Source organism: Pygocentrus nattereri, chromosome 17, assembly GCF_015220715.1.
Source record: "Pygocentrus nattereri isolate fPygNat1 chromosome 17, fPygNat1.pri, whole genome shotgun sequence".
In the NCBI taxonomy this organism is placed as follows: Eukaryota; Metazoa; Chordata; class Actinopteri; order Characiformes; family Serrasalmidae; genus Pygocentrus; species Pygocentrus nattereri.
Window position 1 is genome coordinate 28,946,308 of NC_051227.1, and position 12,262 is coordinate 28,958,569.

The 12,262-nt window shown below is 39.4% G+C and overlaps 1 protein-coding gene across 1 annotated transcript; it reads right to left on the reverse strand.

Annotated features, from left to right (window-relative positions):
• Nucleotides 1-8,587: 8,587 nt before the first annotated feature.
• Nucleotides 8,588-9,550, reverse strand: LOC119265806 (olfactory receptor 52K1-like). Its single transcript, XM_037546892.1, has one exon. It carries the CDS (start codon nt 9,548-9,550, stop codon nt 8,588-8,590), a length of 963 nt encoding a protein of 320 aa, XP_037402789.1.
• Between the last annotated feature and the right edge of the window lie 2,712 nt (nt 9,551-12,262).

Genomic DNA, 12,262 nt, shown 5'->3' on the forward strand with positions numbered 1-12,262 from the left:
CGGCTGTTCCCAGCTTGTTTCTTGCCAATGTCCGGGCTCTAGCGGGCAAAATGGACGAGCTGCGACTATGGACCACTACACAGAGATGGATCAGGGAGTGTAACGTCATGATTGTGACGGAATCGTGGCTGAACAGCGACATTCCCGACACCGCGGTGGAGCTGGATGGGCGCAGCATGTTCAGAGCGGACAGAGTGGCTGAGGACTCCAGTAAGAGCAGAGGGGGGGGGTCTGTGCATCTATGTAAACAAACTGTGGTGCACTGACTCCACAGAAACTGAACGTCAGTGTTCTTCTAACTTAGAATACCTGATGATAAAGTGTCGCCCCTTTCATATGGCTAGAGAGCATTCAGCCGCTATTATTACTGCTGCCTACATCCCTCCTGATGCCAATGCTAAACTAGCTATGGAGGAGCTGAGCTTGGCAATCAGTAAACAACAAACTGCGCATCCAGACGGACTTTTTATTGTTGCGGGGGACTTCAATCATTCCAACCTGAAATCTGTACTGCCAAAATTTCATCAGAATGTCTCCTGCCCAACAAGAGGAGACAAAACCCTGGATCATGTCTACACAAATATCGCAGAGGCATACAAGGCTGTACCCCTCCCCCACCTGGGGCAGTCTGATCACCTCTCATTGTTCCTGCTCCCGAAGTATGTGCCACTCATCAAACGTGTGAAAACATCAACAAAGACTGTTAAGGTATGGCCAGAGGGGGCCATCTCTACACTACAGCGTCAGTTTGAAAACACTGACTGGAGTGTGTTCTCCTCTCAAGCCACCACAGAATCTCACACAGATTTGGACACGTACACTTCAGCAGTCATGAGTTACATCAACTCATGCATAGACAACGTCACTTCTGTCAAACAACTGAAAATCTTTCCTAATCAGAAACCCTGGATGAATGCAGAGGTTCGCCTACTGCTGAAAGCACGTGATGCTGCTTTCAGATCTGGTGATGCCGAGGCTTACAGCTCAGCCAGGGCAAACCTGAAAAAAGGGATTAGGAAAGCCAAGTACACCTACAAACTGTCTGTTAAGGAGAACTTCCACAACTCTGACCCCCGCCGCATGTGGAAGGGCATTCAGGCAATCACTGGCTACAGGCCTCCATCCCTGACCCCCTCAGCCAGCAGTGCCTCTCTCCCAGATGAGCTTAATCAGTTCTACGCTCGTTTCGACCAGAGGAATGACCAACACAACACCCACAATGAAAGCCCCCTCACACTTTCCACTGATAATGTACAGTCTGTACTGAGCAGGGTGCATGCACGCAAAGCTGCTGGTCCAGATGGCATTCCTGGACATGTCCTCAGAGCGTGCGCTGGACAGTTAGCCAAGGTCTTCACCGATATCTTCAACCTATCACTGGCCCAGGCTGCTGTTCCGGCATGCTGGAAGACATCCACCATCATACCGGTGCCAAAGTGCTCATCTGCTGCATGTCCTAATGACTTCCGCCCAGTCGCACTCACCCCCATTGTGATGAAGTGCTTTGAGAAACTGGTCCTCAGCCACCTAAAGACAGTGCTCCCACCATCCCTGGACTCCCAACAGTTTGCATACCGTGCAAACAGGTCGACTGAGGATGCAATTTCCACTGCTCTTCACTCTGCCCTCACCCATCTGGATGAAAGGAACACCTACATCCGCATGCTGTTCATCGACCTCAGCTCTGCTTTTAACACGGTCATCCCAACTAGGCTGGTCACCAAGCTCAGCAACCTGGGAATCAGCACCCCCATGTGTAACTGGGTTTTGGAATTCCTGACAGACCGACCCCAGTCTGTGAGATTGGGCAGTCATATGTCTACCACCATCACCCTGAACACTGGTGTGCCGCAAGGCTGTGTGCTGAGCCCTCTGCTCTTCTCCCTGTTCACCCACGATTGTGTTCCTCTGCACACATCTAACATCTTCATCAAGTTTGCAGACGACACCACAGTGGTTGGCCACATCAGGAACAACGATGAATCGGCCTACAGGGAGGAGATCCAGCACCTGACTTCCTGGTGCACCACCAACAACCTCATCCTGAACACAGGCAAAACCAAAGAACTCATCGTGGACTATCGGAAAACCAAGGGCTGCACACACTCTCCTGTCTACATCAACGGAGCAGAGGTAGAACGTGTGTCCAGCTTTAGGTTCCTGGGAATCCACATCTCGGCAGACCTTTCATGGTCCTTCAACACCTCCCATCTCATCAAGAAGGCACAGCAGTGTCTTTACTTCCTGAGGAGACTAAAACAAGACCGGCTGTCTCCTCAGATCCTCACAAATTTTTACAGATGCACCATCGAGAGCATACTGACCAACTGTGTGACCGTGTGGTACACTAGCTCCACTGTGGTGGAGAGGAAATCCCTGCAGAGGGTAGTAAGGACTGCTCAGCGCATCACAGGCATGCAGCTCCCTGCCATCAAAGACATTCACCACCAGTGCTGTGTGCGCAGAGCACACAGCATCATTAAGGACCCCTCCCACCCCAACCACAAACTGTTCAACTAACTTCCATCCGGGAGGAGATACAAGAGCATCCGGGCCAGAACCAGTCGGCTCAGGTCCAGCTTCTTTCCCTCCACAATCACTCTCACAACTCCACACCTCACTGATAACACTACCACTCATCCTGCACACAGCGGACTATGAACACTGCCTTTCATACTACACTCACCAATCAGAGCTGTTGTTTTATTCTTTATTATTACCATCGCACAAATTTAACATTCTACTGCCATGTAAATAACACATCACAACAGTTATTCAATACAGTGTACATCTCCAACATGTTCATGTATATATCTACACACCTATAATCTATTTTTTTGCATATCTATAAGTAATTTATTCTATATACTGTAATGTTGCACTATGCCTATTTATTGCACACTTGCACAGTCTCTTTTTGCACTATTTGCTACTATTTGCACTTCTGGTAGATGCTAACTGCATTTCGTTGCCATGTACTTGTACTGAGTAATGACAATAAAGTTGAATCTATCTATATCTATCTATCCACAGGTATGTCATCTGGACCAACTGCCTTTCCATTCTTCATCCTTTTTAAAGCTGCCCTCACTTCCACCTTACTAATTCTCTGCACTTCCTGATCCACTATCTCTCCCCCCGTTGTCCTCCTCTCTCTCTCGTTTTCCTCAATCATTAGTTCTTCAAAGTACTCCTTCCATCTACTCAAAACTCTCTCTTCACTCACTAGTACATTTCCCTCTCTATCCTTTATCAGCCTAACCTGCTGTACATCCTTTTTCTTTTTCTTAGCTGCCTTCTTCTTCTGGATACTCTCCTGGACTTCTTCATTCCACCACCAACTTTCCCTGTCTTTTTTCCTCTGACCAGACGAAACACCCAACACATTCTTGCCAGTTTCTCTCACCACCTTAGCTGTAGTTTCCCAGTCATCAGGTAGCTCCTCACTGCGCCTAAGGGCCTGTTGCAATTTTTCCCTGAACTGCCTACAACAATCCTCGTCCATGATTTCCAAAAACAATTTGAAATGTATCCAGACCACTTTGCGTGAGTTCATCTCAGATGAGCTCTGGGTTTTCTGAAGTGTTCCTGAGCACATGTGGTAATATCCATTACAGACTGATGTTGGTTTTTAATGCAATGCCGCCTGAGGGATCGAACGTCACAGGCATTCAATGTTGGTTTTCTGCCTTGCCACTTACGTGCAGAGATTTCTCCAGATTCTCTGAATTTTTTGATGATATTATGGACTGTAGATGATTGAATCCCAAAATTCCTTGCAATTGTACGTTAAGAAACGTTCTTAAACTGTTGGACTATTTGCTCACACAGTTGTTCACAAAGTGGTGAACCTTGCCCCATCCTTGCTTGTGAATGACTGAGCCTTTCAGGGATGCTCCCTTTATACCCAATCATGACACTCACCTGCTTCCAATTAACCTGGTCACCTGTGGAATGTTCCAAACAGGTGTTTTTTTGAGCATTCCTCAACTTTCCCAGTCCTTTGTTGCCCCTGTTCCAACTTCTTTGGAATGTGTTGCAGGCATCAAATTCAAAATGAGTGAATATTTGCAAAAAACTATAAAATGTATCTGTTTGAACATTAAATATCTTGTCTTTTTAGTGTATTCAATTGAATATAGGTTGAAAAGGATTTGCAAATCATCGTATTGTTTTTATTTATGTTTTACACAATGTCCCAACTTAATTGGAATTGGGGTTGTATATGTGAATTGAAAAGTGAATGTTTCAAGAAAGAAATTATAAGTTTGCTTTTTTAATAATGTGCAATGCAGTGGTGTGTGATGCAGTGACTAATTGGTGGTACTCTTTCTCTCAGAGAGATAAATGAACACATTTTAGAATAGCTTCATTTTAGGATAGGTGAATGAGTACAAGCATAAGTACTCAGTTTCAAAAAATCCTAAGAACACCTGCTCAAGTATTTACCACCCGTGAGTGGGGTCAACATCCTGTACACCTTTTTCTTTTAAAACTTGCCCATCACCTAAAAGAATGTCCCCCGTAGCTGTGCCTGGTCATTGTTTTAACTTCTGAAGTACATTTTCCACAAGCAGCACACCATCCTCTAAACACTTAGAATCTGATCCTGATCCTAGGGCTGGACTAGGCTTGGTTAGAAGAGTGACATGGAACATGGAGGTTTCATACAGGTTTTATACTCCAATCAAAATCTGTGCAGAATGTAAAGAAAAATAGAATGCAATGATGTGCAAGTCATGTAAATCATCTTATTAAAGGAAAATACTACAAAGACAACATATTAAATTGTAAAACTGAGAATTGTTTATTTATTTATTTATTAATTTTTAAATTATGTATCCATTTTGAATTTGATGCCAACAACATATTCCAAAAACAATTGGGACGGGGGCATGTTTACCACTGTGTTTCATCACTTCTTCATCACTTCAACTCTTACAGCATGTTTGAGAACTGAGGAGACCCACTGCTGTAGTTTTGAAAGTGAAATATTTTCCCATTCTTGTTTAACATAGGATTTCAGCTGCTCAACAGTTTGGGGTCTCCTTTGTCATATCTTTCATTTCATAATGCACCAAATGTTACCAGGGGTGACAGATCTGGACTACAGGCAGATCAGTTTAGCACCTCTTTAGATTCTTTTAATACTAAGCAATGCTCTTGTAATTCATGCAAAATGTGATTTGACATTGTCTTCCTGAAATAAGCAACACCTTCCCTGAAAAAGACATAGTCTGGATGACAATATATATTGCCCAAACCTGCATAGATCGTTCAGTATTAATGGTGCCTTCACAAATGTGCACATCATCCATGCCATATGCAGTAATGCACCTCCATATGATCATGAATACTGGCTTTTGAACTGTGCACCGATAACCAGCTTGGTGGTCTTTAGGCCGAAGGACATAACGTCTATGATTACCAAAAGAATTTCAAATGTTGATTTGTCAGAACACAGGAGACTTTTCCACTTCACCCCAGTCATTTTTAAATGAGCTTGGGTCCAAAGAAAGTGGCAGCATTTCTGGATCCTTTTTATGTTTGTTTTTTTTTTCTTTGCATTTGTGGATGTAGCAACAAACTGTTTTCTCACAGTCCACTACAGAATCATATATGTTGTTAATGCAGTGCTGCCTGGGGGCCCATAGGTCATGGCCAGCAAATAATAGTTTTTGGTCTTTTCCCTTGCACAGAGATTTCTCCAGACTCTCAGAATCTTTCAATGATATTAAGTACTGTAGATGAAGAAAAGCAAAAGTTCTTTGCTATTTTACATTGAGAAACACTATAAATCAACATTTGAAATTCTTTCTGGAAACCATGGACACTGTGTCCTCTTGGCTAAAGACCACTCAGCTTATTATCAGTGCACAGTTCAAAAGCCAGTATTCATGATGGTATAGGGGTGCATTAGTGTACATGGCATGGATGACGTGCACATCTGTGAAGGCACCATTAATACTGAAAGACATGTACATATTTTGGCAACATATGTTGCTGTCCAGACTATGTGTTTTTCAGGGAAGGCCTTGATTATTTTAACAAGACAATGTCAAACCACATTCTGCATGTACTACAACAGCATTGCTCTGTATTAAAAGTGGCTGGGTGCTAAACTGGCCTGCATGCAGTCCAGTCCTGCCAGCCACTGATAACATTTGGTGCATTATGAAATGAAAGATATGACAAAGGAGACCCCAGACTGTTGAGCTGCTGAAATTCTATACCAAACAAGAATGGGAAAACATTTCACTTTCAAAACTACAGCAACTGGTCTCCTCAGTCCCCAAATGCTTAGTGTTGAAACACAGTGGTAAACATGTCCCCTCACTTTGCACAAATGCTAAACTCCAAACTTCAAAAAGCACTAAAACTTATTTGCATAAACAGTGTGTGCCAGCACAACAGATTAATTTAATTATCAACAGGTTCCATTTGTTAGCCGAAAGTAAGAAGATCATTTCTTTTTTTTAATTAGCAGTACATACTTTTTGCCTTGGGAAATGTTGATTCACACATGTTGTAATTAGTCTTAAGGACACATCTGGTCAGTCACTAGTGTCTCAGTGAAAGACCGCAATTACAATACTGATTTTAGCTAATCAACTAAACTCAAATATTTAGAATATCTTCTTATATCTTATATCTTTGATGACATGATAAAATATGTCATCAAATATTTAGAATATCTTTTTCTACCTCAAAGCTTACAGGATGCAAGCTGGGGCCATTCATTAACAGCATATATCTAAAGTAATCTGTAAAATTTTGCTTATTCAATTTCCAGTCTATTATTATATTTATTTTTTATATTATATTTTATATTGTTCTATTTATTTTTGTGTTATTAGTGAAAAGACAAGACAACAAAAAGGAAAAACATGACAAAGAAATTTGGAAATTTTCCTTGCAAAAGGAAAAATTGCACACCACCAAAACTAGACTTTAGAGAAAGGGGTAAGGTTTTGTGGACTGGTCTAAAAGTCTAAATGTGATCTCTTTGGAAGTAATAGAAGGCAGTGTGTATGACACCACAGGAAAATGAAAAAGTCTCTGAACCAAGTCTAAAACAATCAAGTATTGTGGAGGAGCAATGAAAATTTGAGGGTGTACAATAACATCTGAATTTGTTGACTTGTTTTTGATTGAACACATGATTATTGCTGATATATACATAAAAACTCTAATCTCTGTATCAAAAAAAAAAGAATGAATAAAAACTACACAGAGCCTGCAAGTAGATTTAGTTTTTCATTATGCAGTGTGCCCATCATTTATCTATATTTCTATAGTTTTCAGGGGGGTTGCTTTGAGATTTTCAAAGAATTCTGTAGATTTTTTCCATTTATCTCCTGAAAATGAATGTTTTATACATAATGGCCATGATAACTGGAAATTAAACAAACATACTGTACATAAAAATATGAACGTATATGAAAACAGACCTTTTGTTCTTGTGTTTGTCATAAAAGAATTTACTTCACTACACAAACAAATATGTTCAGAATAAGAGTCCTTGTCTATATAGAGAGTGACTTGGCAATTAGACTTTAATTTTTCCTTTCTTAAAAAGTAGTGTTATACTCACACCAATAAATGTCCAGCACAGCCTTGTGGATGAAATTTAATATATTGTAAATTATTGCATATTAGGGTGACATATCTTCATGCAGGAAATGTTCAGAGTGCCTCTACAACTAGTTTGCACTTTAACTTATAGACAAATATTCATTTCTGATTTTTCAGTTATCAGAAAAGTCACTAATGCCAGTAAGACTAACACAGTTCACTATGACTATAATAATAAAAATAAAAATAATGATAATAATAATACTGTTATTCCCTTTTTTCTAATTCTACATCAATATTAAATATTTGACAAAAAAAAACTGAATGAGTGGAAACCAGCAACACGTACAGTCTACATGTGTATTCATATACATATACACACACACACACACTCACCGGCCACTTTATTAGGTGCACCTTGCTAGTAAAAGGTTGGATCCCCCTTTTGCCTTCAGAACTGCCTTAATTCTCTGTGGCATACTTTCAACAAGGTGTTGGAAACATTGCTCAGAGATTTTGGTTGGTTATTTGAGTTACTGTTGCCTTTCTATCATCTCGAACCAGTCTGCCCATTTTCCTCTGACCTCTCACATCAGCAAGTTATTTTCGACCACACAACTGCTGCTCACTGGATATTTTCTCTTTTTCGGACCGTTCTCTGTAAATCCTAGAGATGGTTGTGTGTGAAAATCTCAATAGAACAGCAGTTTCTGAAATACTCAGACCAGCCCATCTGGCACCAACAACCATGCCACATTCAAAGTCACTTATATCCCCTTTCTTCCCCATTCTCATGCTCGGTTTGCACTTCAGCAAGTTGTCTTGACCACCTCTACATGATCAGCTATTTGTGTTAACAAGCAATTGAACAGTACCTAATAAAGTGGCTGGTGAGTGTATATTGACAAAACACAGTCTAAACCTAAGTGCACAATACTAGCTATTCATGCAGTATTTAACATGCAGCTTCTTAACAGGTTTAAGTAACAGTGCTTCAGTGTACATGGCAGAATTAATGTGGTAAGACTTTCACATGGTTAAAGAATTTTACCAACTGCTGCCTTATTTCTTTTGTTCTTATTCCATAAATAATTGGGTTGAAACAGCTTGGAAAAAGTGCATACATTGTACTAATGAAAATACGGCTGCTTGGAGAAAAATTATTTTTAATTCTATAAGACAAAAAAGCCATCAAGGCAAATACTAAACTAAATGTGATGATGATTATATGTGTTATGCAAGTGTTGATGGCCTTCATGCTGGACTTCCCTGATTTCATTACAGAAGCAAATATTATTACATAAGAAATAGTAATAAAAACAAAATCTGTAGTTGCTATTAGAAGAGCAGTTGAAAGTCCAACTAAGTTATTGACAGAAGTATCTCCACATGCAAGCTGAACCAACCCCATGTGTTCACAAAAACAGTGATCCATCTCATTTTTCATACAAAAATTTAGCTTTCCAGCCAAAGAAACCATTGAAACATTTAAGAATGTATTTCTAAGTATTGGGGCAATAATAAACTTTAGAAAGTTGGGCATTTGCATATAGTTGTGATAAGAAAGAGGTCTGCATATAGCAAAGAACCGATCCAGAGCCATCCACAGCAGTAAAGTAGACTGATATGCACCAACATACTGAACACAAAATATTTGTATTAAACAGTCCACCAGTGAAATCTGATTCCAGTCAAATAAAAAGCTGAGCAGCATATTTGGTACAAAAAATATTGGCATAAACAAATCCACAACAGACATTAGACCAATTAATACAAACATTGGAGAGTGCAGAGCTCTCTGGGTGATAATTAAATATATCAGAACAGAGTTTGAGGTTGTAGACAATAAAAGCATAAAGAAATATGGGATGAATAGAAAGCGCCGCCATTCTCCCAAAGAATAGAAACCATTCAGTTTGAAAACCGTGAAAGAAATATTTTCTGCAGGAAGATCTTGGATGCTGCTCATTACCATGGTTTCAAGAAAGTCAGGTTTTTACAGCTTTCAGTAATCACAGATGATGGATTGGATCTTTATAGATATTCTAGTTTATTGGTGGAAACACTACTACAACTCTAACTAATGCCAATATTATCTGTTGTTCCATAACATTTGAATTATATTCTTTTATATGATTTTTATATATATATAGATTGATGCAAACTCATCATTCTTTACATAGACGTAACTTTGTAAGTAATGATATTTATGCATCTTTTTGTGACTTTACACATTCAGCATTCATATTTTTTTTAAATAACAAAACTGAAGAAGGCTATTCTGTAATGATGCAAAATAATGTAATGTAATGATGTAATGAACGCTGCTTAATAGAAAAGCACTAAGCTGCTCTAAAAATCTTCCATTTCTTTTTATAACAGTGACAGTATTCAACAATAAACAAAGATATATACTGCAGTCTATTTTGTGCAAAACCACTGAAAATCTGATGTCCTCTTTATACTAACTAATTAAAGTATTACTCTTTGCACAGCCACTTACAAAGCATTTTGCTCCTCAACAGCTGATTAAAACTTGACATTTGTCTCTGCTTCTATATACAGCCAGTTGTGTCCTCAGTGGCCTACGCTGTATTCCTACAGGCTTTTGTGTAGGCATAGCAGAGCCCTGTTGTCTCCATTTCCTCTACATCTTCCATCAACACACAGGCTGTACTCTGTCTAATAATTCCTCCACAAACAAGGCTTTTAAAGCACAAGTTTGAGTTTAAAAGATAGATGTAATAAAAGGATATAAAGGTTTGATATAGGCATTTGGTTTGTCTCCCAAACTATATACTGTATTCTGTAAATTTGTGTAATCATAAGGACATTCTCTCAGATTGTTTTCCAAGTTTATGCACTATGTAATTCACAAATTACACACAGACACACTCTAAAATATTTTAGAAAGCCCTCTCGGAAGAGTAGAAGCTTTTATAGCTGCAAAGAGGGCACCAACTCAATATTAATGCCAATGGATTTAGTATGGGACATCATAGAAGCTCCAGCAGGTTTAATGTGTATGTGTCCCAATATTTTCATCCATATAGCACATGTCAAACACTTATTTGCTTATTTCATCTCCCTGTGTGATTTATAATTTTGGCCTATTACCCTTATTTTTTCTAATCTGTAAAATTTGTTGAATGAGCTTTTTTTCTCTCAAGCTGAGCTCTGGGTTAGGTCCCTACAGTTGTGGTCTTGCATTATCCTCTATGTTCAGTCTTTGCAAGGTATTCTTTGTCAGTGGCAACTACTGAGCATTTCTTTGACTGTCTCCCTGTGTATGATCTTTGTTTCTGTTACATAAGATTTTAAGTTTGGATTTCCCTTTTGGTTTTCTTTGTTTGGACATTTCTGCCTTTGTGTTATGAACCCTCTGCTTGTGCACGTCTACGACTTTGGATTGCCCTTTTGGTTTGTTTGCCCCTGCTGTTCTCTTTCGGTATTTTGACCTTGATGCTAGTTCTGGGATTATAACTTTGGATGTGAACGCTAAAATATAAGCTACTTTTACAGTTCACAAGCATCTGAATTCTGTGACCATGTTACAACATGTGTCAGGCTCCAGTCCTCACAGGCCAAAATACAGTCTTTATGAAGTGAATTCAGAGTATTAGATGAGTGTAAACACTGTTCTCTGCAGCACTTTGGCCCGGAAAGTCACCGATTTGACATGCCTGTTCTAAACGGTGATTTATTGAAATAATGTTTAGATTATTCTTAGTTCAATGTCTTAAAATTTCTTAAATACCTGTTCTTCCAGACTCCAAAGAGATGCTCCTATGTTCCCCTACATTTTGTATGTGCCCAGTTATACCTTGATTGTAAAATATTAAGTAAATATACAAGATTAAAGCACACAGGCTACAATAAATAAATTAAACAATAACATTGATGAAAACTTCTGAATAACAATTGATCTAATATCTATTAGTTTTTGCTACAAATTTAGCCTTCTGTTGGTCTTAATGCATTTCTGTTAGTGTTTGTTTGTTGATAACAGGAGTTATCAGGAAAGGCTTTAAGGGATGCCTTGATACCTGAATATAAGTAGGAGCCAAATTACTGATTGAAGTTGTTCTCTGAGATTCCATGACATAGCTGGCTGAAAAATCATCACTCCATAAGCAACATCGCTTTAAAAATAAGCGCATTAGTTAGCTGCACCACAACCTCAGTGATGACTCATTGGCCCATGAAAGACGGTTGCTGCTGATAAGTGTTTTGTCATTGAATCACAACACATTGTTTGGGTTCACCAAAATTCTTTCAACCATTTTAATTCAAGAATCATAATTTTCTAAGATTTCTAGCCATTATGCTAATAACCTTAGTATACTAAGGTTGTTCTGTCACTTCTTCTTCTTCTTCTTCTTCTTCTTTCGGCTGCTCCCTTTAGGAGTTGCCACAGTGGATCATCTGCCTCCATCTTGCCTTATCCACTGCCTCCTCTACTTTTACATCAACCATCTCCATGTCCACCTTCATTACATCCATAAACCTTCTTTGAGGTCTACCTCTTCTCCTTCTACCCGGCAGCTCCATCTCCAACATTCATTGACAAATATATCCACTATTCCTCCTCAACACATGTCCAAACCATCTCAACCTGGCCTCTCTGGCTTTATCTCCAAACTGCTCCACCTTCACTGTCCCTCTGATCTGCTCATTTCTAATCTTG

What these genes read in the sequence shown, in the direction of transcription:
- LOC119265806 (XM_037546892.1), bottom strand. Translation starts at nt 9,550, where the DNA reads ATGGTAATGAGCAGCATCCAAGATCTTCCTGCAGAAAATATTTCTTTC.